The sequence below is a fragment of the Equus asinus genome, chromosome 21 (assembly GCF_041296235.1).
Source record: "Equus asinus isolate D_3611 breed Donkey chromosome 21, EquAss-T2T_v2, whole genome shotgun sequence".
Classification (NCBI taxonomy): Eukaryota; Metazoa; Chordata; class Mammalia; order Perissodactyla; family Equidae; genus Equus; species Equus asinus.
Window position 1 is genome coordinate 55,100,515 of NC_091810.1, and position 26,512 is coordinate 55,127,026.

General features: G+C 56.2%; 3 protein-coding genes and 1 long non-coding RNA gene across 11 annotated transcripts in view; 2 read left to right on the forward strand and 2 right to left on the reverse strand.

The window, feature by feature from the left end:
- The window catches only part of CCDC13 (coiled-coil domain containing 13), a 52,890-nt gene extending 42,799 nt beyond the window's left edge, over positions 1-10,091 (forward strand). For all 4 annotated transcript variants that reach the window (XM_070492302.1, XM_070492305.1, XM_044754511.2 and 1 more), the window contains exons 14-16: positions 1,686-1,840; positions 4,423-4,537; positions 5,147-10,091. In XM_070492302.1, the coding sequence (XP_070348403.1) occupies positions 1,686-1,840; positions 4,423-4,537; positions 5,147-5,306 (430 nt within the window). In that variant the 3' untranslated portion in view covers positions 5,307-10,091. The remainder of the gene's footprint in view (positions 1-1,685; positions 1,841-4,422; positions 4,538-5,146) is intronic.
- LOC139041321 (uncharacterized) lies at positions 1-11,450 on the reverse strand. The gene is made up of 3 exons (XR_011496246.1): positions 11,313-11,450; positions 4,532-4,675; positions 1-1,144 (listed from the first exon to the last, which is right to left on the reverse strand). It is a non-coding gene; the product is annotated as an uncharacterized lncRNA (long non-coding RNA).
- On the forward strand, positions 1,819-20,738 carry HHATL (hedgehog acyltransferase like). Of its 5 annotated transcripts, none has more exons than XM_070492308.1 (12): positions 1,819-1,840; positions 13,177-13,295; positions 13,686-13,753; positions 14,300-14,413; positions 14,544-14,738; positions 15,104-15,313; positions 15,767-15,938; positions 16,405-16,549; positions 16,654-16,689; positions 19,661-19,862; positions 20,264-20,405; positions 20,603-20,738. In XM_070492308.1, the coding sequence occupies exons 2-12, from the start codon at positions 13,190-13,192 to the stop codon at positions 20,725-20,727; spliced, it is 1,515 nt and encodes a 504-aa protein (XP_070348409.1). In that variant the 5' UTR covers positions 1,819-1,840; positions 13,177-13,189; the 3' UTR covers positions 20,728-20,738. The 5 variants fall into 5 exon arrangements, with proteins under 5 accessions (XP_070348409.1, XP_014715598.1, XP_070348407.1 ...); XM_014860112.3 differs by lacking the exon at positions 1,819-1,840 and adding an exon at positions 11,205-11,464; XM_070492306.1 differs by lacking the exon at positions 1,819-1,840 and adding an exon at positions 11,238-11,426.
- Positions 18,459-26,512, reverse strand: part of KLHL40 (kelch like family member 40) — a 22,565-nt gene continuing 14,511 nt past the window's right edge. Inside the window, exons 4-8 of the mRNA XM_044754373.2 lie at positions 25,272-25,432; positions 24,885-24,992; positions 24,574-24,759; positions 22,546-22,692; positions 18,459-21,621 (exon numbers count right to left, since the gene is read on the reverse strand). Coding sequence (XP_044610308.1) covers positions 21,510-21,621; positions 22,546-22,692; positions 24,574-24,759; positions 24,885-24,992; positions 25,272-25,432 — 714 coding nt within the window. The 3' untranslated portion in view covers positions 18,459-21,509. The remainder of the gene's footprint in view (positions 21,622-22,545; positions 22,693-24,573; positions 24,760-24,884; positions 24,993-25,271; positions 25,433-26,512) is intronic.

The window sequence follows — 26,512 nt, forward strand, 5'->3', positions numbered from 1 at the left end:
AATTTAAATAGCTATGTGTGGACATGAGGCTGGCGGCCACTGTGTTGAACAGCACAACTGTATCACATTCTATCATATTCCATGGTATGAATATGTTACCACTTATTTTGTCTTTCCCTTGCTGATGGAAATGTACATTGTTTTAGTTTTTTGCTTTTGCAAATAAAGTTTCAAGGAACACGCTTGAACAAGTTGTATTGTAGCTGTATACAGTTTTGTGTGAGTTGTGTACTGTTCAAAATTGGCACCCTTCTGTTCCTTCTTGACTCTTCCCCGAGGTGGAGAGACCACTTCCTCCAACACTGTAAATTTCCAGGTTGCCACTCTGATTTGCATGTGTGTATATAACCCTCTGCTTGGGTTACATCTCAGGGAGTCCTGGCCTTTACCTGAGCCCTTGGTATCACAAAGGTCTGGAATGCCATACCTAGCGACAGGAAGGACCTTAGCCCAGCCCCAGAGAGATTAAACACATCCTTCAAGTGAAAGAACCAAATCACAAGATCTTCAAGGCCCACAAGTTCATGACAGGCATATAGAAAATAATAATAATAACCAGAAAGCAATCACTAACTCCAAGAAAAGCAAACAATGAAGAATGAAAATGTAATCATTGCATTTCTAATGTAACCTCCTGTGGTAGACAGGATTGTCCCCCATTCCCTTCGCTCACTGCTATTGTGCCTGCGAATACTTTATGTTATATGGCAAATGGGACTTTGTAGATGTAATTATCATTATGGACCCTAAAATAGGAAGATTATCCTGGATTACCAGGTGGGCCCAGTCTAATCACTTGAGCCCTTAAAAGCAGAGAAATTTCACCAGCTGGGGTCAGTCAGAGAGAGGCCGCAGAGGAAGGCTGAGAGATTCAAAGCATGATAAGTGTCTCTGGCTTACTGAAGATGGAGGGGGCCAAGTGGCCTCTAAAAGATAAAAACTACCCAGCCAACAGCCAGCAAGAAACAGGGACCTCAGTCCTTCAATTGAAATTGAATTCTCCCAACAACCTGAATGAGCCTGGAATTGGAGTCTCCCCCAGAGCCTGCAGGTAAGAGCCCAGGTCAGCCATCGCCTTGATTGTGACTTGCGGAACCTGGAGCACAGAATCCAGCGGGGCCTGTGGAACTTCTAATTCACAGAACTGTGAGATAATAAATGTGTGTTATTTTAAGCTGCTAAGTTTGTAGTAATTTGTTACAACAGCAGTGGAAAACTAATATACCACCTAATATTAATCCAGCCAAAAAATGGTAATAGAACTATGTTGGGAGGTAGAGAGATGATTCTGTTGGTAAGGGGAGAATACTAAAATAAAACTAAATTCTCGTATTTTATAACATGAAGTCCAAAATTATATTTACACCTTAAAAAAATAGCAGCATAATCATTTGTAGAAATATGGCAGTAAATAAATAGTCAAAGAAACAGCTCAAAGTGTTATAAGTGTTACTTTTCAAGAGTAGGAATTGGGAATGAGGAGGGGCTGCTGATTTTTTCATTTTAAACCTTGGAGAGAACTATATGACTCTTTAATGCATGTTCCTATGTTACTGCAATAAAAATAAACGAGTCCCACCACCACCAGTGTAAGATGTGCCACCTCTCTGAGAGCCTGAGCGGGTGGGGCGGGGACTGCCCCGGCCTGCCAAAGAGTATGGCAACCCCTCCTCTCTAATCACCAGGGTGGAGGAGAGCAACAGCAAGCTCCTGGAGTCAGAGAGGAAGCTGCAGGAGGAGCGGCAACGCACCGTGGTGCTGGAGCAGCATCTGGAGAAGATGCGCCTGGAGCCTGAGAGGACGTCAGCCTCTCAGAAAGCAGCCCCCAGGAGCAAAACAGGTAGGGGCTAGACCAGGGGTCCCAGTGGCAGGGGGCTGGCTTGCTGCTAAGGGAGGATCCAGTTGGCCCCACTGTTCAGCCCTATCAAGGAGAATGTGGCAAGCAGAGGTCTCCATCAGGGCGGAGCTCTGCCTGCCCCTGCTGCTGCGTGTCCTCTCCCCCTGGCCTCCTATCGGAACTAGGGGCCCCACAGCACTATTGGCCCATGTGGCCCTGGCCCAGCCCACCTGCAAGCCCTTAGTGTAAGGTGGCAGTGCCTTGTGCTGAATGCCCTCAGCCACCACCTTCACTGCTGCCCCCACCCCAGCCCTCCACCCTCTGTCCTGAGCTGACTTTGTTCAAAGGGGAAAAGTTGCTCTGCTAGGGAGGCCAGAGCAGCGGTGGCTCGCCAGGAGAGGAATCACTTTCTGCCTCCTGCTTCAGTCAAGCATAAGCAGGGATGAGGTGGCCTTTCCACAGGTGTGGGGACCCAGGCTCCTGTCTTGTGTTCCATTGTCCCTAACACACAGCTTCCATCTCATGGTCTAAGTTGGCCGCCGCAGCTTCCCACCAGCAGCAGGGAGGGGAGAAGGGAAGGAGACAACTTGCTCCTTGCCTTTTAGGGCATGACCCTAAGGTTGCTCTGTCTTTTCTGCTTTCATCCCATTGGCCAGTTCTAGTCACATGACCACACCCAGCTGCAGAGGAAGGTTTAGTTGCCGTAAACTAAAACATCTGTTGCTCTAACTGATTCTCAAGGTGTGGTCTCCAGACCAGCAGCATCAGCATCTTGTGGGGCTTGGGCAAACTAGGGGTGCAGGATCCAGAGCCAGAAGCCATATTTGGGGTAGCTGACTCCCAGGGAGGAAGACTCTTCAGTGTCAAGGGGCTAGGGCCTGCCTCCCTCTGATGTCCCCATCCCAACCCCCTCCAGGCTCTGGAGTGGAGATGCTGCCCCCACTGTCCTGCCTCTCAATACCCCAGTACTCCCCCTCCCTCCCCCAGCCAAGGACACTCAGACCTTTGTTCCTGGCCCAGATGAGATCAGATATTTCAGAAGGACATGCCAGATGGAGTACAAAGGGGGAGTTGTGCCTCTGTCCCTTCTCCCAACAGCAGGGCCCAAGATTCAAGGCCCAGGAGCTTCTGGGAGTTGAGGCTGAGGAAGCACCCTGGGGCTTAGCCCTGCTGACCTTCCTGGGCCCTCAGGAGTAGGTCCCCTAGGAATGTGGTGTCCCCAGGCCTTGGGCTCACCTCCTGCAGGTGGCCAGGCTCCCAACCAGGGAGGGCTAAGGAAAATCCACTTGGGTTTTGCCTGGACAGTGAGAGGCAACTGCCTGAGAGAAAGTGTCCATGTGGCCTCTGCCACCTGCTGGCCTGTGACATGGGCAGAGCCCTGCCCCTCTGGGGAGCATACCACAACTCCCAATCTGCAAAATGAGGGGATCTGATTCTGGAATTTGGCCCTTCATGGCAGTTCCACTCCAGTAGGGAAGATGGACCATAAACAAATAAACCCTTAGAAGACGTGCTGGGTTAGATGGAGGCAGGTGCTGTGGCTTGAAGCAGAGGAAGTGGACAGGAGGTGAGAGGGCAGCTGTTTTCTCCGGGACGGCCAGTGAAGACCTCAATGATGAGTTGACCTCACTGACCAGTTGACATCTGAGCAGAGATGGTGGAAGGGTGAGGGGATGTGGCACACAGATACCTGAGGGAAGAGCAAGTGCAGAGGCACCGCGGTGGGAGCTTGGCTAAAGGCTTGGAGGAACAGCAAGGAGGCAGTGAGGTTGGGGCATGGTGAGCAGGGGGAATACAAGATGAGGCCAGAGAAGTCACTGGGTGCTGAGGAGGTGATCCAGTCACACAAGGTCTTGAGGGCCCAATGTGAACTTACTCAGGCTTCAGAGAGCTCTAGAGGCAAGAACTATTATCCTCATTTTACAGGTGATGAAACCAGCTCACAGAGGTTGATGGTTTGCCTGAGGCCACACAGCAGGGGGTGAAAGCCAGCTCTGTTGATGGCAGATGCTTTCCCCTGGGCCGCAGCACCTCTGAGACCTACACCTCCTCTGAGGTGTCAGCACAGAGGTTTTCTAATGCTGTGATCCTGCCCAAGGCTCCTACCAGTTGGGCTTTGATTTATTTTTCTGAGCATTATGTGACCCCTGACCTAGCCCCCCTGGATCCCCAGTATGTATGTATGGAGCTGCTGGCCAGGATGGAGACTGGAGGGGGGCACCCAGTGGTGTGAAGGCATCAGATGCAGCAACAGCCTAAATCAGGGCACAATTTGCAGGCTAGACCTCAGGCCCAGCTGTCTTCCAGAAACTTGTAAAGTGCAAAGATGGAGACAGTAATGAAAGGAACCACCTTGGTACAAAGCAAGCAGTTAGGGCTGTATCAGAGGCCAAGCCAGGGTCTGGGGGGATGCACAGCAGGAATCGGGGAGGGCTTCTGGAGGGCGCCAGCCCTTGTCCTGCACCTTGAAGGAGGTATAATGTTTCAACAAGTGGGAAAGCAGGAAGGGGGCAGTCGGGGGAGGAGAAGGAGAGTAACACAGGGCCGTGGCCTCATCATAGAAAGCGGCTGCTACTGCCCCACAGGTCTGCCTGCCTCTAACACCAGGCACAACCCGAACGGGAGCGAGAGGAAGGACCCAGCCTTCGCCCAGCTCTCCAGTGTGCCCATGGAGTCCCAGCTGGAGGAGCTTACCACCAGGTGCTCCCCTGCTCCATCTTCCTGAAAGGGTGGCCTTGTCTGGGTGGAGTTGCCTCGATGAGCAGAAGGATCATATCCCTCCCCTTTTGACTTCTGTTTGCCCAGAAGGCTGGTCCTGCTGGGTGCTGGGTTCTAGGCCTGCAATTCAGGGACAGTCCATCAGAGGGCAGAGAGACCCAGCCATGATGACCCTGATGACCCCAAAGTCCCAGAGAAGTTTTATTAAGCATGGGTTGCTGAATCCACTTTTCTCACTCAGTTAAGCCTTTCAAGGTCAAATGTGGTGATGGGAAAGGATGGAAGGGGAACTTCTACAAATTAGTACTCATCCTTGGGGCAGCCAGCATTTGGGGGAGCTACTGGGTGCCAGACCCAGGGGTGTGGGTGGGCCCAGAGAGGAATACCACACAGTATTCCCCCAAGGATCTGTGGGAGGAGGGGACAGGTTAGACAGAACCCTGAGCCTGAAGAGCAGCCATGCTGGCAGCCCCATTCCCAGGGCCCTTTGTACACATGTACACACACACACACACACACACACACACACACACACACACACACACACGTGCCAGCTTGGGCTGCACTGAACCCTCTCTCCTTGTGGTCCAGGCTGGCCATCCAAGTAGAGGAGAATGAAATGCTGAAGGCTGCCCTGGGCAGTGCCCTGCGGGGAAAAGAGGAGGACTTCCATATGTACCATGAGACCCTGGGCCAGGTGAAAGGGGTCTTCCTGCAGGCCCTGCGGCAGCAGAAGGCAGACAAGCGCTAGGATGGCGGCCCAGTGTCAGCCTGGCCAGACCAGACAGGACCGCCTCAGGCCTTGAGAGGACGAGGCTCTGTCTGAGGACTCCAGCCACCAGCTCAGCCCCTTCTCCCAGAAGAGGATCTCCAAAGGTGACCAAAGCCAGCATCTCAGGCCAGCAGGGCAAAGGAGAAGCCCTGCTGGAGCCCTAGAGGAGAGCCTGGGCAGGCCTGGCGATGGCAGGGGAGGGCCCAGCAGCCCGCTCGGCTTCAGCAAGAGCTCTGGAACAGCAAGCCAGCTGTGAACGGACAGATGCAGTCCCTTGAGCAGGTGCTCATCACCCTTGTCCTGGGGACTAGCTGGGGGCTGCTGCATGCCCACATGGCTCCACATGCACAGGAGAGCCCTCCGTGTTCCAGGCTGGGAGCATGCCCCAGGGCACCCCACCCCACCTCCCTCAGCAGAGCATCCCTACATCCCCTCCCCACTCCCTGGCTCCGTCTGTGGCCATCCCCACCCTCCGCAGACTTGGAGGCACCTCACTCCCAGCCACCTTGTTGGCCCACTCCTCTAGGCCCTTCCTTACATACAGACCCTCAGACTTGTAATAATAATGATTATTTTCATAATCACCACAGCTCCCAGTGAGTGAGCATCTGCTGTGGAAAGCTGACCCCATCTAGTCCTCTAGCAAGCCAGGGGATTGTCACCCTATCTTACAGATGGAGAAACTGAGGCTCACAGAAAGATGTGGGGCTAATATTTAACCCTAGCCTGCCTGACGCCAAAAGCCAGGGTCCTCCAGTTGAGCAGATTACCCAGGGCCGGCATGCCCACCTCACGGCTGGGCAGCTCTGACCCCAGCTAGCTGCTCCAAGAGGCACCTCCTTTTGCTTCCAAAAAGTGGCAGCTGGTGAGTGCTGCTGGTGGAGGGCAGGGGTGGGGGTAGGCTGCAGCTTTGGGCAGCGTGATTTCGAGGCCATGAGTCCAGGCAAAGCACAGTGCACTTCCCTCACCGCAGCCCAGGGGTGAGGGAAGAGGGCTGCTGGAGAGCCCCCAGGCGCGTCTGTGACTGTCGCAGTGTCACCCCTCTTGATTGCAGTTTCTGCCCGGGGGAGGGGTGGCTCCGAGAAGAGTCACTCAGCTAAACACCCCAACCCCAAACACCTGGCCACACTTGTGCGTGCACAGTCCCACACAAAAACGCAGTTGCACACGAATACCTCGACTCAGGAGCATGCAACCATACACGTACACACATGCACCCGCAGACAGTGCAGACTCCACACGCTCAGGCAGGTGCGCACGTGTGCACGTGGGTGGATGTAGACGCACATTCCCACACATGAAGGCCAGTCACTTGTGTCCCTTGTGCAGTGACTCACAAATGCAATGCACATGCTGTGAAAACACCCCTTCCCCGGAGGAAGCCACCTGGGCCTTCTGGACCCTGTCTGCTCAAGCCCTTCCTCAGGGATTGGGCTGTGGAGGGACTCCATGCTGGACCCCCATTCAGGGAGCCCCCGACCCTGCATGGGGCGACAGGTCTAGAGATCCCCCCGCAAGGTGTAGCGACAACCATCAGGACGAAGTAGTGATTCTGATGGTGTCCTGAGGGTCCCCAGGAAGGAGTCTCTGATCCCTTGTGAAGGGAAATGGCCAAGCAGAGCCCGAGAGAGTGAGAGGGCCTGTGCTGGGAGGGGACAGTGTGTGACAGGAGTGGCAAACAGAGTCAGCACCTTCTCCTGCAGGCACTGGGGGCCCCAGGGGGTGATCTGAGTATGTGGGGTGCAGGCTCCAGCCCTCAGTAGAGTCCCTGGGATGGAGAAACGGGTACAGGACCAGCCGTCCTTCCTCGGGGATGGACCAAGCGGCAGGGGACACCTCAGGAAGTGCAGGGTGGCATGACCCACACCCCGACCACTTAAGGGTGGTTTTGCTTCCCTTCCTGGCTCAGGGCTGGGTCTGAGAAAGGGAAGGGCATCAGGTCACGGGGTCTGAACCGGGGGGTGCCTGGGGCACATCTCCTTCCCCACTCACCAACTGTGTGACCTTGTGCACGTTACTTAACCTCCCTGAGCCTCCATGTCCTCATCTGTAAAATGGGGACAATAATGGAACCCTCCCTCAAGGGCTGTTGTAGGTGACAAAGAATAACTCAAAGACATTTAGCTGATTATTCGCTTGCTGTTTACTTCTGTACAAGGGAAGATTGATTTCATTCTACGATAAAAACAGGGTTTAAATAAGAGCGGGAGGGAAGGAAGACCGCAGTCAGGCATGGGAAATCTTATTTGCACACTTTTGGGTAAACTGATTAGCTGGCATCTTGCAGAGGTCAGTCTGGGCACTCAGTCCTTGCTTAGGCCAACTATGGGTATGAAGACAACTGTTTCAATTTACAGATTCTACGGGCAACCTTGAGAGCTTTGCTGTGGAGCTGTGTGCCAGGGCTCCCTGTCCCAGCTGCTGGGACCTGCCCTCAGCAGGCCCCGCTTAGTCAGACCAGGTCTGCTCCATTCCCCATCAGAATCCCTCTTCAGGAGTCACTGTGTTAAGTGCCAAGTGCTAGAGCAGTGGCTGGCACATAGTAAGCACTCAATAAATGATAGCCTTTAGTATTACCTCTATTGGTTTAACAAATATTTGTGAACAGCTCCTCTGCCCCAGGCACGGGGGTGCTGGGTGAGCCAGACACAGTCCCTGATTTCCAGGAAGCCCCAGGCCAGCTGGGGAGACAGGCTCACAGGCCACCATCCCCTCAGCCAGCTGTCACCTGGCAGTCAGTGAGTGCCGCCTGCACATCAGCCTCTTCAGGCCTGTGAGGGGGCCCGGAGGTGAATCGGACTCACTGCTGCTTTCAGGGAGCTGCTGGTCCAGTCAGAGAGGCATGGGAAAAAGAGGGCCATGATGGGGTGGGAGAATACTGGGTGGTGGGGGGATGCAGAGACAGAATGTGGCACCTCAGAGCCTCCCACCTTCCCTGCTGTGGCTCCCAGGCTCATTGCCCAGGTCTGGGTGGGGAGGGGCTGTCCTTCCTATCTCCCTGAGGTGTGGGAGGGGGAAGGTAGAAGGGGAAGGCCCAGGAGAGCCTGGGAGCAGGACTTTTAAGGGAATGAGAGGTTGTCAAAGGGGCCAAGGACTGGGGCCCTGAAGGATCTAGCCCAGGTGGGCTAGGCAGGGAGTGGGGCAGCCTGGCTGCCCAGGTTGGTGCCCATGGCCTCTCCTGAACAGCACTACCTGTCCCTGGGCCCCTGAGGATGACCTCCCCAGCCCTCAGGCAGGTGGGCAGCAGGTAATCTGGCCTTGCCTTTCACAGAGAACACCGAGGTCCCTGTCCAGAGCCACAAGGTGGTGGTGTTGGGAGGGGGAGACAGGGCCTGGAGGGCAGAGGGGCAAGGACGAGAGGCTGGGTGGTGGAGAGGCCTCACAGGAAGGCTCCCCTGGCTGCACCCCAGGCGGGTGCTGCAGGCCTGAGCGCTCAGATTCCAGCACTGACAGGTGAGACCTGGTTGAGCCATGGGTGTGGCTTGGCCATTGTCCCTGTGGGAGCCTTTGGGGCACCACACTTGAGCTGGGCATGGCTGCAGCCTGGTTCAGGCTGATTTGAGCCCCAAACACAATCTATTGCCATTGGGCCCCTCCCATGCCCCCAGGAGCCCAGGGCAGGGTGGCCTGCAGCGAGGGTCCTCCTCTGGGCCCACACAAGTGGTGGCCAGAACCAGCCTCTCCTCCCCAGTGAGCCCACAGCCACCCCACAAGGAAGTCTCTGCCTGCCCACCTGCTCTCCATACACACTGTCACACCTGCAGTCCTTGCATATGCACACAAACACAATACACACATCACACACACATATATACAACACGTGTAAATGTAATGCATGCAGCATACACATACCATAAACAACATACAACACAAAACATATACACAGAGACCCCACACACAACCAACACAAAACACAATTATACACACACAGGATACTTTCCCCACGTTTTTACTTTGAGCAACCAAAAAAACCTGAGAGATGAAAAGGGACTCTGAGACTTGAGAGAATTGACCCCCCTACCTGACGCATCTTTCCCAGTGGCCCTTGTACTGGTCTTAGCCCAGTCAGCATCCTGCCCTTCGTTTTGTGGGCTGGCCACGCCGGGTGCCCCACCCCGCACACAAAGTGGAGCTGCCCTTGGGCTGCCCAGCCCTTGGTCCAAGGGCCTCCCTAGCCCTCACCCCTCCTGCCATCCCCACGGGGCAAGCTCCCTACAGCCCCTGCTGCATGGGGGTCACCCGGGGAACATCTCTTCCTGCTGTGTGTGAGTCCTGCCTCTCTGGGCCTCTGGAGTGAGGTTGTCTCTGCCTCTCTAACAGCCTCTCTATGAGCAATTCAGTGAGCAAGGTCCTTGTCATGGAGTGAGTCGTCGAATCCCCCCAAGAACCCAAAGAGGTTAGGGCTGGCAGTGTGCCCATTTAGAAATGAGGGTCTGAGGCTCAGAGAAGTGAATCACACCAGCGAGGCAGAGCTCAGGCTCAAGTCAGTTGGCTGAACCTGTGCTCTTAACCATGGAACCAAAGCACCCCTTCTGCTTCCCTGGGCCATTCTCTTCAGGAGGGCGCCAACTGGATGGCCGGCCCAGGCTCGTGTCGGCCTGCACCAGGTGTGGGTGGGCTGAGTTCTCGCCCCTGCAGGGCGATCAGCTTATGGGGCTGACCCAACTACTTAACCTCCCTGTGCGTCAGTTTCCTTTTCTATCAATTGGGGATAATGGTAAAACCTTCCCTCTGTATTGTGGTGACATTAAAGAGTTAACCATTCTACAGTAGTCCCCTCTTATCTATGATTTCGCTTTCTGAGATTTTCCACAGTCAACCATGGTCTGAAAATACTAACTGGAAAATTCCAGAAATAAACAATTCGTAAGTTTTCAATTGCCCATCATTCTGAGTAGCACGATGAAATCTCACGCCGTGCCGCTCCACCTGCCCAGGATGTGAATCAGCCTTTTGTCCAGCATATCCATGCCGTATACACTACCTGCTCGGTAGTCACTTAGTAACCATCTCAGTTATCAGATCCACTGTGGTGGTATCACAGTGCTTGTGTTCCCTTATTTTGCTTAATAATGGCCCCAAAGTACAAGAGTCATGATGCTGGCAATTCGGATATGACAAAGAGAAGCTATAAAGTGCTTCCTTTAAATGAAAAGGTGAAAGTTCTTGACTTAATAGGGAAGAAAATAAAATCATATGCTGAGTTTGCAAAGCTCTATGGTATCTTTTATTAGTATAAACAGTCGTCCCCCCTTACCTGCAGGGGAGACCCCCAGGGGATGCCTGAAACCACAGATAGTACCAAACCCTGTAAATACTGTTTTTTCCTATACATACATACATACCTGTGATAAAGTTTAATTTGTAAACTAGGCACAGTAAGAGATTAACAGTGACTAGTAATAAAATAGAACAATTATAACAATATAGTGTAATAAAAGTTACAATCCCACTAGGCAAGTTAGTCGTCCCCCGGGCACCAATAGGCCAGCCAGGACTCCCAGCATGATGAAATGAAGCAGGGCAGGGAGCTAGATGGTCTGCCCTGGGACAGCCCTCAGGAGTTCACATGTAAAGGTGAGGGCTGGAGTTCATATAACCGAGCATGAAAGTGTGTGATGTGTGTGAGTGTGTATGAGTGTGCGTCTGTGCAGCAGACGCAAGGCTCACAAGCCTGGAGAGGCCAGTGGGGACTACCCGGAAGGCTTCCTGGAAGAGGGGAGTCCTGGCCAGGAGTGAGATGAAGCCACAGGCTCTACGGACCAGGGGAGGCTGGCTGAAGTGAGGCCCAGGTGTCCCTGTCTGAGTCTATGCCACAGGCTACCCCTTCCCCGCCCCCCCCACCCCCCCACGATCCTCCCTGCGGCTCCCTGTGGCCAGCAGCTCTGCAGCGCTCGGCTCTGCTCCACTTTGCTCAGCTCCACTCCAGGAAGGCCACCTCCTCCCTGCCCTCCTCCTCCCCCTCCTCCTGCTGTCACCACTTACCACTCAAAGCCTCGAGGGGGTGGGGACCCCAGGGCTGGACACAACCCACCGTGGCCCCAGAGCCCAGCTCGTCGGACGAACGCAAGGTCGGACGCAGGACCTCGGAGCCCTGAGGTGGGCAGTGTGCCAGGGTCCCTCACAGCCTCTTCAAGGTCAGTGCCAGCTGGGGATGCAGCCAGTCTGGGGTCTTTGAGACCCGTGGAGCCCACCCTAGGTCTCTCATTCCAGACCTCAGGCCCTAAAGTGAGATTTACTCCAGGTGTACCTGAGGCAAGCAGGACCAGGGGGCAGGGGGCACCCCTGTGCCCACAGGCTGGCCCAGGTCTGGGGGTCTATCAGGAGAGGTCCCAGGCGGGGGGCCAGCCCTGGCCCTGTTCACTGAGGCCTCACTGGGGACACCCTGCACCGGCCATGGGGAGCTAAAATTGGAAAGTGGCGAGTGGGAGGCAGCTGACAAAGCTATTTCGCGGGCTCTTCACTGTGCTCCGGTTTCAAGCTCCTGCTCCATTAACCCGATCCTCAGGGCCTCCCTACCCCCACCCGGCCGATGAGGAGGTGCCTCAGCCCTTAGGCCCACAGTGCATTAGTCAGGCCCCACAGCCCCCTGACTTGGGCAGGGGCAGCGGACGCTCTTCTCTTATCTGAGACTTCAGAGGGGCTCACAGAGAACACCTGATCCTGTCGCAGGATCACTGTGTGACCTTGACGTGTCCCTGAACCTCTCTGGTCCATGATCCCTCCATCTGTGCAGTGGGGAGAATGTTGACTGTGGAGGACCGGGACATCTGGTTGTAGGGCTGGTGAGGGGATCTAGGAGAGGATCTAGGGTGGGAGACAGGGCCATGCCAGCCACTACTCGTCCCAGCCCAGCCCAAGAGGGTACCTGGACATGTTTCTCTCTTTAATTTGGGCCCAGAGTCTGCACCCATGGGGCCCTTGGGAAGGCCCCAGGCCAGGCTGGAGCAGGACAGGAAGGGCATAGGTGTTAGCTGAGGTCCCATGGATGGCCCAGCAGGACTTCTGGGGATGAGCTAGGCCCTGGCAGGAGGAGTGGCTAGGCTCACCCTGAGCCTGATACAGATCAGCACCTTGGACAGCATCCAGCACCTTCCCTGGTGCCCACTGGGCCCTGCCTGGCCCCAACCCGCTACCCCAGGGCACCTCCTCAAATAGCACAGTCTCCGGCCAGCATCCAGGGCCTGAATACACAGAGCACTAAGAGAGTGGGCCGGTGTGGCCACGGACACAGGCAGGGACCAGGGATGTGGCAGGCTGGGGCTCAGAGACTGGTTGGGGCCAGTGAGAAACTAGAGGCTGAATGAGAGGGATAGGCTTGGTGCTGGGGGCAGGACCTAGGGAAGTCACTGGAGGTAAAGACAGCTCAGGAGGGGTGTGGAAATCAAGGAAGGGGGCATGGAGGGTGTGGGGCTTGGTCAGGAGTTGAGGGAGGCTTACTGAGGGGGGTGGGGACCCTGAGGGCCAAAAACGTGATTCAGGTGATGCAGATAGGGTTTCTCCACATGAAGCTCATCAGAGGTATTGGCAGGAGCAGTTTGAGCAGAGGGTGGGGACCAGTCCCCCCAAAAGGCATGGAGGAGTAAATGAAGTTGAGGAAGGCAGGCTGAGTGAAGATTATGTTTTCAAGAGCCTTCAGTGGCAAAGTCAGGAGCTAGAGCAGCAAATAGGATGGAGCACCAGATGTTCGGGGCCTGGGAGGAGTAGGGGACAGGAGGGAGGGGAAATGATGGCAAGAGAGAAAGTCTCTCTTCAGAAGGGGGTCCTCACCACCTTAGTAGGGGACCGTGAAGTGGGACTAGGCAGAGCTCGGGGGCAGCAGTGCCCTCACCCAATCTGTCTCCCCCAGCCCCATCCAGGCTATGGGCATCAAGACAGCGTTACCTGCAGCGGAGCTGGGCCTATACTCCCTGGTGCTGAGTGGGGCCCTGGCCTATGCTGGCCGGGGCCTCCTCGAGGCTTCACAAGGTAACAGCTGGGCCCTGGGGCAGTGGAGTTGGGACCCATCTTCCCCTGTGGACCACAGGGTTCAAACCAGCAAGGCCAGAAATTTAGCGGCTCCAGACCCAGGCTATTCCCTAGGCCCTGTGGGGGTGGGCTGAGCCAGATGCAGAAACAGGGAGACATAGATGCAGAGGCACTGACAGGGACGTGGACACAGAGCCACAGAGAGCCACACTCAGCACTCAGGGATACAGTCAAGGACCTGGCCCAAGACACACAGTGAGAAGCAGAGGTAGAGAGAGACACAGACTGACTCTCCTCCCCGCAGGGTGGGGGTCAGCCTTGCTGTAGGGGAAGATGTAGGGGGGTGATGTGAAGGGCTCCCCCTACCCTGAGGCCACACTCTGTTCTCAGATGGGGCCCACAGGAAGGCCTTCCGGGAGTCTGTGCAACCCGGCTGGGAGTACATTGGCCGGAAGATGGTAGGTCCCCCACACCCCAGGTCCCTGACTGGGGTCCATGACCCCTAGCACAGCTCTCCTATCCCAAACCCTTCCCTACTCTCCCCTATTCCAGATGTTCCCCCATAACAAAGGGCTCACAGTGGGGAGGGTTTTTGGCTTTAGGTTCAGCTCCTTCAGTTTCTCTACTGGCCCTTCCTGTAGCCTCCTGGGGCCACATCAAGCCTGTCCCAGACCCTGCTCATTTAGGAAATAAATGAAAACGTGCTTCAGCAGGGGCTTCCAGCACCATCCCTCCCAGGAATAATGCAAAAATGGTGGAATGTCAGGCAATGTGCTGAGCAGAGGGGGAGCTCTGAGAACACGGCAGCCCACATGATGTCCCTCATCCTCTCTACCGACCTACCTGGTACTTCCCTCAGTGAGGAAGCCAGGGACCTCCAGCCACTTCTCTCCTCCAATGCATAAGAAGAATATGGGGGCGGGGAAGGTGCTGGGATTCTGACCAGCCCAAGTGCCAGCCCATCCTAGCCCCTGCCCACCTTAACCTGCCTGGGCCTGCCCCAGGACGTGGCTGACTTCGAGTGGGTGATGTGGTTCACCTCCTTCCGCAATGTCATCGTCTTCGCCCTCTCCGGACATGTGCTGTTTGCTAAACTCTGCACGATGGTTGCCCCCCAGGTGAGCTAGACTTGAGTCACCCCGCCTCCCCCTGCCAGCTCCTCCTTGCTACAGAGATTTTGGGGAATCCATCCTGGGGTCCACTTGCATTTGCATGGAAAGGTAAATGCAGCCTTCTCCCTGTCCACAGCTCCGCTCCTGGATGTATGCTGTGTATGGGGCCCTGGCCGTGATGGGCACCATGGGCCCTTGGTACCTGCTGCTGCTGCTTGGCCATTGTGTGGGCCTCTATGTGGCCTCACTCTTGGGCCAGCCCTGGCTCTGTCTCAGCCTCGGCCTGGCCAGCCTTGCCTCTTTCAAGCTGGACCCCCTAATCTCCTGGCAGGTGTGCACTGGGGCAGGGCAGGGGTGGAGGGTGCAGGGATAGGACCTCAAACCTCTCACCTCACCCAGAGTCCTTGCCCCCTAAGTCTCCCCAAGTACTTCCTTCACTCTCCCACCTTCTCCAAGCCTGTGACCGTGGAGTATGCCCTACCCACAAAGTGGTCACCTCCCCCGCAGCAGGGACCTGTCCCGCTCATTCCCGGCTCTGTCCCAGCACTTACCATGGGTTGGCCCTCAATGGCCAATGCTGACTGACTCTAGGAGAGAGAAAGGGGCAGGACCAGGCTGGGCCCCTGTGGCAGCTGGGTGGGCTTCCCAGAGATGAGGGGCACCTGGTGAGCTGGCGGCCTGTTCTCTCCCATCCAGAACGGGTTTGTAACAGGCACTTTTGATCTTCAAGAGGTGCTGTTTCAAGGGGGCAGCGGTTTCACAGTGCTACGTTGTACCAGCTTTGCGCTGGAGAGCTGTGCCCACCCTGATCGCCGCTACTCCCTAGCCGACCTGCTCAAGTACAACTTCTACCTGCCTTTCTTCTTCTTCGGGCCCATCATGACCTTTGATCGCTTCCACGCCCAGGTGAGGGGACATCTTGTGGATTCCCAGAGCAGGGCTGGGTCTCCCTCTTCAGACAGGAGTTCCCTTCTCAGATAGGACTCCCAGGGCAGGGTGTGTCTGCATCCTCAGGCATGACTCCAGGATGAAGCCATGACCCCCTGCCTCCTCAGACCCCAGGGTCCGGACACATTTCCCCTTCAGACAGGAATCACAGGATGCAGACTTGTCTCCTCCTTCAGACAGGACTCTCCTGCCACTCAAATGGGCCTCCCAAGACAGGACTGGGCTCCCCTGGAAGGCTGTGAACCGTCTTGAGACACCAGAGTGGCCTGTGTCTCCATCCTTGGGCAGGGCTGTCAGGATGAAGCGGCGTTTCCCTGCATCCTCAGACCCCCAGGCAGCTGACGACTTCCCATTCAGACAGAGCTCCTCCGGCAGGGCTTGCCTCCCTCTCAGACACTTGGCCTCCCCCAGGTGAGCCAGGTGGAGCCAGTGAGGTGCGAGGGTGAGCTGTGGCGCATCCGGGCCCAGGCAGGCCTCAGCGTGGTGGCCATCATGGCAGTGGACATCTTCTTTCACTTCTTCTACATCCTCACCATCCCCAGTGACCTCAAGTTCGCCAGCCGCCTCCCGGATAGCGCCCTTGGTGGGTGCGCGCCCGGCCCAGGGCAGGGACAGGGGCTGGGCTGCCGCTCCAGAAAGACGGACCCTCTGCTCCCCTACGGCATCACAGCTGGGGCAGCTGACGCCCTGAGGGGGCACAGCACCCATCCCAGGGTCTGGGAGCGGGGATTTAATCTTTGAAATGCGTGGGACTCCGAGTTAGGTTTGTCTTGTGAGGCCTAGCGGTATCCGAGAGTCCTCCCCACCTCCCTGGGGCCTGGGGCGGATCTCCACCACCGGGGTGGGGTCTCCCTGGGGAGGGCGGGAGGGTCCCAGAAAGCGGGGGGCGGGGTCTCCGTAGAGGCGGTCCTGGCGCATGGACCTCCTCCAGGACTTGCCGAGAGCTTCCGTAGCGGAGGGCACAGCTCAGCGCCTCCCCCGATTGTGGGAGTCCGGGGAGGGGAGGCCGGCGCGACGCCCCCCAGGCAGTGATGGTACCCTGTCCCCAGCTGGCCTAGCCTACTCAAACCTGGTGTACGACTGGGTGAAGGCGGCCGTCCTCTTCGGCGTCGTGAACACCGTGGCGCGCCTGGACCACTTGGACCCGCCCCAGCCTCCCAAGTGCATCACAGCGCTCTACGTCTTCGCGGAAACGTGAGTGCGGGGTACGGGGGACATGCCCATTCCCTTAGCCTCTCCCCCATGGCCCCGGAGCTCTGCTCCTGGCTGTTTCACACCAATCTGCTCTCCTCCCACAGGCACTTTGACCGAGGCATCAACGACTGGCTTTGCAAGTGAGTTGGGGTGGGGTGGGAGGATGGTCACAGCCATCCTGCCAAGTATCTGAACAGGGCATTGCCGAGATTGGTCCATGTTTTAAAAGATCACCCCTGGGCCAGAGGAAGTAAGGAGGGGAATGAGCAGCTCATCACAGAGGTCCAGATGAGAGACAGAGAGGTTTGGACTTGGGTGGGGGCCTTGAGGTGAGAGAAATGGTCAGAGTCGAGACACACAGCAGGCAGCCTGGACGGGACTTGGCCCTGGATTGGGGGGTATCAGGGAAGAGTAGGAGATGATTCCCAGATTTCTATCTACAGCCTGGGAGGATGGAGAGGCGGTTTCCAGAGAGGGGTTCAGTTTGAGAAATGTCTGCTTGGAACCTGGGAGACATCCTTGTGGAGGTTCAGGAAGGTGGCCGGGTCTGAGGGTCTGTGGTTCAGAGAAGTCTGAGGACTGATGGAAGTCTGAGCATTGTGTGTGGCTGGGTGGTCTTTAGGCCTTGGGAATGGATAAGTCCCAACGAGAAAGAGTAGAGTAAGGAGAGAAGGGATAGCTGGGGCCTGCAAGGGCTCAGGTTGAAGGGAGAAGGAAGAGCTGGCAGAAGGTACTGAAAGGCGTGGTCAGAGGAACAGGAGAAAAGTCAAGACCGTTAATACCCCGGACACTAAGAGAAGACCATCTAGACCTGGTGAGGGCAACTGGGTCAGATGCTGTTGGGTCAAGGAAGCTAGAGACTGAGCGTTAGTGTTGGTGGCATGGAGGTGTCCAGCCCTTCAGTGGAGGGGCTGGGGCAGGCGAAGAGTGAAGGAAGTGAGGAACCACAGGGGAGTTCCTGTGTGGACAACTCCTGGTACTGAGGGAAGACAGAGGAGTGGCTGAAGGGAGAAGTGGGGTGTTTTAAAGATGAGAAATAATAGGACATGCTTGACTGCTGAGGGGAATTATTCAATAGAGAGGAAGAGGTTGGTAAGGCATGATAGGAGGGTGATTAATGGAGTGAGGGCCCTGAGGAGGGAGGAGGAGATGGAACTAGTGCCAGGCAGAGGCTTGGCTTCAGGACAGGGAAAAGAAAGAGAAGTAAGTGTGGATGCAGAAGGATGGCAGGTTAGTGTGGAAAGGTGAGGGATTCCACCTGAAGGCTCAGTTTTCTCCGTGAAGTAGGAGGCAGGGTCATCAGCTGAGAGATGCAGGGTTGGGGACATGGAGAGAGGCAGCATCTGTGTGCCTCCTTCCCTCCTGCCTAGATCCCCCCACACTCACGCATACTTGGCAAGGGGAGTAGCCACTGCAGAGCAGACAGAAGAAGCTGACTAGAGAAACCTTGGCGTTAGAGACCAGGTGGGGTTGGAGGTAGTGGATTTATGGACTCTAATAGGTGAAGGTGTGAGATTTTCCCCATTAGGGCTTAGCTTCTTGGGTGTAGGTGAGGAAAAAGTGGGTGACTAGGCTCTCCCAGATGAGTGAGAAGGAAGAAGTGAGGGATAGGGTGTTTTAGGTTATTTATAATGATGACTCATTGAATATAAGCCTGTTAAGGAGTGTGGCGAAGATAGGAGGGATCACAAGATGAGGAGGGCGGGTGTCAGTGAGATTGAAGAACTGGAGCTGGAGGGCCAGGTCAGGAGGGGCTGGGTGAAGAATGGTAATTAGAAAGGAGGGAAATTTTAAGTGGTGACAAAGTTGGGATGTGGCCATGGTGGTGAGTGGGTGGCTGAGGTGGAGTGGAGAAGAACCCATTGGAAATGAGGATGTCAGGTGATAGAGAGGCCAATGAGTCTTCCACTGAATTTATTTAACAAGTATTTATTGAGCACCTACTGTGTGCCAGGCACTGTTCTAGACACTGGCGATACAACAGTGAACACGGCAAAGCCCCTGAACTCATGGAACTTACAGTCTAGTGGGGAGAAACAGACTATAAACAGGTAAACACATCCATAAGATAATTTTAGACGGTGGTAAGCATTATGAAGAAAATAAAACAGGGCAATGGGATAGAAGCTGGACACAGGATAGAAGCTTCTGTACTTGGGGTCTGGGCAGGCCTCTGTGAGGTGATATTTAACTGAGACTTGAGTGATAAGGAAATCTGGGGAGGAGAATTCCAGGTAGAGGGAACACGTGCAAAGGCCTTGAGCAGGAGCCAGTTGTGTGTATGCGAGGGCAAGAATGGTGGGTGATGAGGTCAGAGATGGAGGCAGAAACCAGACGATGTGGGATCTTCTAGCCATAGTAAGGAGGTTGAGTTTATTCTAATTGTATCAGGAAGCTATTGGGGCAGGGTTTAATTGTGGAAGTGTTGGGATCCGAGTTACACTCTTAGAAGATGCCACTAGCTGCTGTGCAGAGAAAAGATGGTAGCGGGGCAAAGGCAGAAGCAGGAAGCCAACTTAAAAGGCTCTTGCAATAATCTGTGTGAGAGGAGATGAGCACCTGGACCAGGGTGGTGGTAGTGGAGGTGGTGAGCAGTGGTCAGGACTGAGTGGAGCCCATCGAATTTGCTGGCTTGGATGTGGGTGGAGAGGGGAATTGGGAGTCCAAGGTGGCGCCAAGGCTTCTGGCCTGCAACTGAATGGACGGTAGTGTCATTAACTGAGATGGGGATGGAGCAGGTTTGGGCAGGGATGGTGGCATCAGTCATTCAAGTGAGATGTCTGGTAACAGTTGAATATATGATTCAGGAGAGAGTAGGCTAAAGTCACAGACTTGGGGCTCACCAGCATAGAGACAGTATTCAAAATCTTGGGTCTGGATGAGATGACTTGAGGATTGAATGAACAAAGCTAGAGAAGATATGAAGCTCGAGGCTGAGCCCTCCACATTTTGACACTGGGTAGAGGAGGAGCAGCCACCTGAGGTCAGCAATGTTGAATGTGCCCAGGATGATGGCGTTGTGGAGGGCCGCCCCTGTTGTGTATCCTTTGCCCATCTCCCTCCTGCCCTTTCCCACACTGCCACCGGCCCCTTCTCCTGCCTTTCCCGCAGGTACGTGTATGACCACATTGGAGGGGAGCACTCCGAGGTGATCCCAGAGCTGGGGGCCACTGTGGCCACCTTTTCCATCACCACTCTGTGGCTCGGGCCTTGTGGTATCGTCTACCTGTGGTCATTCCTTAACTGCTTTGGCCTCAACTTTGAGCTCTGGGTGCAGAAACTGGCAAAATTTGGGCCCCTAGCACAAATTGAGGTGAGCAGGGAAGGTCTGGCACTGGGGTTGGCTGGGTCACTAGATAGGGTGGCACTACTGCTCTCTGGAGTCTTCCAGCCACACTTGGCCCCCAGTCCAGAACTTTCTCACCACTACCCTCCTGGTTGTCAGGGCAGTGGCTCCCACTGTGGGTAAATGGCCCTCCCTAACTTCTGTGTGGTGTGGGGCACCCAGGCCTGGCTGTATTGGTCAAGCCCTGCCCTCTCTCCAGACCTCAGTTTCCCCATCTTTAACAATGAGGGAGAGCTGACCTGGGACTCTCAGAGACACAGGCGTATCTCCAGGACCTGGATGGCCATGTGGGCAGGGCCTCTGAACAACCACATCTTCTTTCCCCTGGGCCTCTTGCCTCACTGTCAATGTTTTCCTGGACCCGGCAGGCCTCCCTGTCGGAGCAGACATCCCGCAGGGTCCGGGCTGTCTTTGGGGCCATGAACTTCTGGGCCATCATCATGTACAACCTAGTAAGTCTGAACAGCCTCGAGTTCACAGACCTGGTCGCCCGGCGCCTGCTACTCACAGGTGAGGGACAGGGGTGTGGGGATACAGAATGTGCCAGGCATCAACCTTGAGGACTGTGACCTTCTAAAATGCCCTCACCTACCCCAATTCCCCAGGGACTCAACAGGGAGGGCCAGTTAAGTGGGGAGAGGCATGGGAAGAGAAGAGTCACTGAGGGGATGCTGCTCCCAGGCACTGATGACCTCGTTCCCACACAGGGTTTCCCCAGACCACGCTGGCTGTCCTGTTTGTCACCTACTGTGGTGTCCAGCTGGTGAAGGAGCGAGAGCGAACCCTGGTGCTGGAGGAGGAGCAGAAGCAGGACAAAGAGAAGCTGGAGTAGGTGGGAGGGGGAGGGGAGACGGGCTCTGCTCAGCTATTCCTGGGCCCAGGCCCAGGCCAGGCCAGATGGGGCCTGACTGATAGAATAAAAGACTTTTCTACCACAGTTTGGCTGTTCCCTGACCTTTCCCCCAGTAGTCTCCTGGCTCCTTGTCCATGCTGGATGAGGAGCTGGAGGTTCTGGGCCTCAGGGAGGGGCGTCAAGCTCTTGGCACACAAAGAGTGTGGAGGAGACACCCACATGGAGGGCAGAGACCACCAACCTTGGCAACCCAACACCTGAGCATTGAAGCCCCAAATCTCTAAACCACCTGGTCACTGACTCTTGGAGCACCTGATTCCAGACCCAGAGCCACTTGCTCCGAAGGCATTTTATTCTTCTTACAGAAGGAGACTTATCCATGCTGCAGGGTGTTCTTGATGGGGACACTCCCCATCCGACAGGCGAGGAGACTGAGTCCTGTGGGAACTTTACTGGCACACACAGCCAGCTTGCGGCTGGACCAGAACATGGCCTGGGACACCTTACTGTGGTTCTGGCTCGTGAACCAAGAAGACCAGGGGATCTGGAGACACCAGAGAGGCCTAAAGTTTCTCATCTCTGCCCAAAAGGCTAGGACTGGGCAGTTCTTTTCTTTTCCTGGCTGAAGCAGCCCCTTGGGTACCAGTCAGGATCCAGGTGGGCTCTGGCCTCACCCAGCCTCCTCCCTGGAGCCCCCAGAAGCCCAGGCCTGTGTGGGCTGCAGGATGGGAGAGGTGCTTAGTTCATGCTCCCAGGGCTGGTCACATCTTGGTCAGGCGCAGCACGTTGAGCCGCACAGGTAGGAAGGTGGCACCAGCGGCGTAGGCAATCTCCCGCAGGACGCCCTCCCACTTCTTCTCATCCTCATTATATCTGGGGGTGGGAGGGAGTGGGGACAGGGATGAGGAGCTTGGTCAGCAGAGACCAGAGTGGGACCCAGCAGGGAGGGGTGGCTGGGTACTATACGCCCACCTTGGGGCATACCCCCCAGCCACAGGCCCATCTCTGAGAAGGTCTGCTCCTGGAGAATACCCATGATCCGGGAAAGTGGGCCTCCCACAAGGCCCACCCCCAAAGAACACCCACCCCACATTCCAGGAAGGGCCACCTCTCAAGGAATCCCACCCTCCTTGGAGTCCACCTCCCTCCAGGAAGGCCTACATCTCCCAAACCCCCTCCTCTTGAGAATTTCTGTACTCAGCACTCCAAGAAGTCCCCTGGACTCCCACTCTCCCTGTGGCATGCTCTCTGAGGCTGCCTGCAGTGGAGTGGATAACTGAAGGCTCTGAAGGTGCCCCAGGTGGCCGAAACCTCTTCCCTCCACCCCCAGGAAGGAACGGCCATGGAAAGCAATGGCTCTGAGAAGCTGGGCTCCAGCTACTTCTCAATCTTGGCCTAGCTCTCCCATCCAGAACAGGCATCCAGGAGGGAGGGGAGAGGAAAGGCCTGGCTGCCTCTTCAAGGCCCCCCTCTACTCCCTGGGACCTGTTTCCATAGGTCTGTGCCCTAAGCTTGGGGTCAGCTCCTGACTGTGACAATGTTGATGCCCCACAGTGGGGCATGGTGCCATATGTGCAAACCTAGACTTTCTCAACCAAACCAGAGAGAGCCCTCCAGTTCTCTCTCTGGGGGCTGAGCAAGGCATGTCTGCCGTCCCTGCCCCACAGGACTCCCTGGAAGTCCTAGGTCAACTCTGCCCCTGGGTGAGCTTACCAGGCACCTCAGTGCCTGGCCACAGTGCTGGGGGCCGTCAGCCTCACTCATGATTCCCCCTCACCTCCCTGGGGTTGGGCTCACCTCCAGATGTCATTGAGCTCCGTGGGAACCAGCTCCCCAGACTCAGTCTCCAGTGTGGCAAAGCCGCCGATGGCATAGAGGGTGCCTGCCAGGCTGACCAGGCTGAGCGAGCTGCGCTCCTGGGGGAAGGCCTCAAAGGGTGCCCACCTAGCAGAGAGGAGGGGGCATGAGGAGGTGCCTCACCTGGGGGCCTCAGTGAGCCCGGTGACTGTCCCACCTCAGCACCCACAGCTTCAGCTGCACCCCCTGGAAGTCCGAACCCCAGGCACCCACGCTCTCGGCACAGGCTACTGTTTCCTGACCCTCTCAGGAACGCCCACTGGTCTCTGCTTCCCCATTCTCTTGCCCCTCCCATTCCCCTCCATTTTCCCCTGTCATTCCATCCAAGCTGCCCAATGAAATCCACCATGGATCTCCCCCATGTCCCTCCTTTGCTCCCGAACTAACTCCCACTTGCCAGCTCAATGCCGGTGAATCCCCAGCCCCTTGTGTTCCTGCCCCGTCCTCTGCTCTCCTTCACAGCCTAACTACTCTCAAGGTGTCTTCACTCCCCTATCCCGGCTCTTGAAGTTGGCCCTGCAACCCCGCCCTCCAGAACTGATCCCAGGTGTGCAGAGCTTTGAAATCCAGGGCTCACGGCACACACCTCTGCTGACGTGACTTTCTTCACGTCCCACCTCCCTGGCCTCACCTCCTCAGATTCCTTCCTGGATGATGCATCTGCTCCCACCAACCCTCAGGGCTTGGGGCTCGCCTTCTCCTACTTACACCCTCTCTCCTGAAGGAGCTTGTCCCTCTGTGTACTGTTGACCCCCAGACTTCTCCCTCCAGTGCAGCCCTCTCTCTGCCGTGGTGGGCTCCTCCTGGATACCCCCAGGCACCTCAAATCCATATGTCCTAACTGGACCCTCACTTTTCCTATCCAACTCCAATAGTTCTCCAAAAAATGACCCTCCACCCTCACTCAGAAGCATCCACTTCTCCCTTTTACCCCCAACATCCAATCAATTGGCAAATCCTATTTATCTCCTAAACTCTTGCTACTCAAATTGTGGACAATGGACCAGCCGCATCAGCGTCACCTGGGGGTTTGTTAGAAATACACTCTTAGGTCCCTACCCAGACCTGAGAACCAGAATCATCATTTTAACATGATCCCCAGGAGATTTGTGTGCACATGAGAAGCCCTGGCATGTCTTTCTCCACTGCATCCCCTCTGCCCCATCCCCGCTGTACCCTCATCTCCACCCCACCATCACCTCTTGCTATACAGCTGCATCCCTGCCTCCTAGGAAATCCCTAATCTGTTCTCCACATCAACTGTCATGAAGTGTCTTAGTAAAACACAGATGGAAGCTTAAAACCAGTCAGAGGCATTTCATTGCCCTAAGGATAAAGTCCCTCAACCCTGCTGGCAGCTTCTCCAGCCCCAGTACCCCCATCCCCACCTCCCTTCGCCCACCACACTCCATCCAACCTGAACAATGCCTTTTCCTCCAGTGGGCTCTGTCTTTTTTCTCCTAACTGCCTCGGCACCAGCTTTCCTTTGCCTGGGGCCTCCTTCTCCCACCACCCCTTTTGCTGGTTGAGTTCAACTGGTCCACTAGCTCAGTGTTCTCTTTCCTGACCTCCCACGGTTAGGGAGCTTCTATCTTGTTCACCACTGCATCCCTAGCACCAGCCCAGTGCCTGGTATGAGTCTCTGAATGAGGAAGCTGGCATCTCCTGCCCCACTCCAGGGAGCTCTCTCCTGCAGACCAGCCTGGCCACACCCTTGCCTCACCTTGTGGGGGAAGCCCACCTCACTGCTGATCAGAGGAGAGGGGCTATTTCTGTGCTGATGTCCACGCTCAACAGCAGAGACCTTGACCAGGCCAAGACCAAGACGGGCTTCAGTTCCTGACAGGGCAGGCACAGAGGGCTCACAGTAGGCCCAAAGCCACACAGGCAGGTGATTAGGGTGGGGCCCTTGGTCCCTGGCTGTCCTGCCTGGGGAAGGGAGAGAGGAAGGGAAGCAAGTGGCCATACTTGTTGTCTGCAATGCTGTACACTTCGGCTGAACTGGTCAACCCTGTGTCTGTGACCCCAGCAGCGACAAAAATGCGACCGTCATGGATGGTGGCCCCAAAGAGAGAGCGGGCAGTCTGCATGGGTGCCAGCTCCTTCCACTCGAACTTCTTAGGGTCATAAACGCACATCTTATTCAGGCACTTCCTGTGGGGTGGGGGGCAGTGAATGAGTGGGAGCAAGCTGGAGCAGAGCCACCTCTCCCTTGGCCCAGTCCCTCCCGCTCTAACCTACAACCCTGCTGCTGCACTCACTCAAGGCCCAAGCCTCACCTGTCTCTGCCTTTGCCTCCAATGACGTAGACAAGATCCATATGGGAGAGGACCGCGTGGCCATACACGGCATAAGGCAGCGGGTCAGATTCGCCCCATTTGAACGACCTGGAAGGGAGGACAGCAGAGCGAAGCGCCCAGCTCGGGCGCGTGCTCAGTCTCTATGTCTGCATTCACCCACCCACCCAACACATAGTCGAGGTGCACCGATACATCACCGGACTCCCCAGACCTCTCAGTTCCTGGCTCCCACCGCACCTGTCAACCGTCCCGCCCCCACCCCGCCCGCCTCCGCCGCAGTCCGCGGCCTCTGACTCTCGCGGCGCCGGCTGTCCCGGCCAAGTCCCCGCCTCCAGGCTCCCGGTCCCGCCCCCGGCCCGCGCTCACTGCCGGTCGTAGCAGAGGACCGAGTCTAGGCTGCTCTCGCCGTCCTTGAGCTCTCGGCCGCCGACCACGTAGATGGCGTTGAGAGCCTCGCCCAGGCCGAAGAGGCAGCGCGGCGAGGGCAGCGGTGGCATCCCCAGCCACTCCGAGTCCAGGTGGTCAAACTGCGGGCCGGGCGTCCAATCAGCAGCTGCCCCCCACAACCCAGCCCCAGCCCCGACCCCTCCGGCCGCCGGGGTCACAGAGGAGTCCAGGCCTCCAGGTAGGGCTAGCACCGCCTGGAGATGGTCCCGGGAGACAATGCCCCTCCTCCCACCAGGCTGAGGACAGCCAAGGGTCCCCGGAGGGAGGTGCCCGGAGACCACCATTATAGCACCGTGATGGGGCACCGCGCTCAGAGCAGAGAAGGGGCGTCTGAAAGGCAAGTCCAGCTGCAGCCTTGGTCCCGCCCCAATACAACTCCCGAACTGAGGCCTGCTGCCCTCTGTCCTGCACCTCATCCCACTACACAGGAAACTTCCAAATACAGCCCTGCCGCTCACCCCTTAAAATCGATGGTGTAAGTCTGCGGCCCTGTCCACCTCCACAGTCTTATAATAAGGGCACTAGTGGCTCATCCTCTTGGAAAGTTTTCTGAGGGCTGAACACTGCGCTGAGGAACACTGTAACCATCATTTAACCTTCAAACAACCTTATCAAGCAGGAAGAATAATATTCCCGTTTACAAATGGAGGCCCAGAGAGAATAAACAGTGTGCCCACGATGTGCCCTGGCTGGTAACTGGTGGAGTTGTACCCCCCGCCCCCCACCCCAGCTTAACCCTGGCACCAAGCTGCCCCACACTCCTCTCACACCTGGTCAGGCCTCACCACTCACTAGCTCATTCCTGTCTCTGTCCCTTGCTCACCATTCTCCAGCCAAAAACACCAACACCCTCCCCTTCATGTCTCCAAACTCCACCCAACTGGCAAGGCTCAAGCCTATGTAGCCAGTCACCAGGAAGCCATTTCTGCCTCTGAGATCCCACAGTCACATTACAACTTGGACTGGACATCCTACTCTACTGGGCCTCAGTTTCCTCATCTGTACAATGGGAAGACTAGGCAGGGTGGTCCCTTTGTTTGGGGTACTCTGTTCCACATTTCTGGCCTCATGCAAAGGCCTCGCCCAGGACCCCTACACTGAGCTTGCTCCTCCTTCTCACTGTGCCTGACCCCAAGCCCTATGCAGGGCTAGGGCCTCCA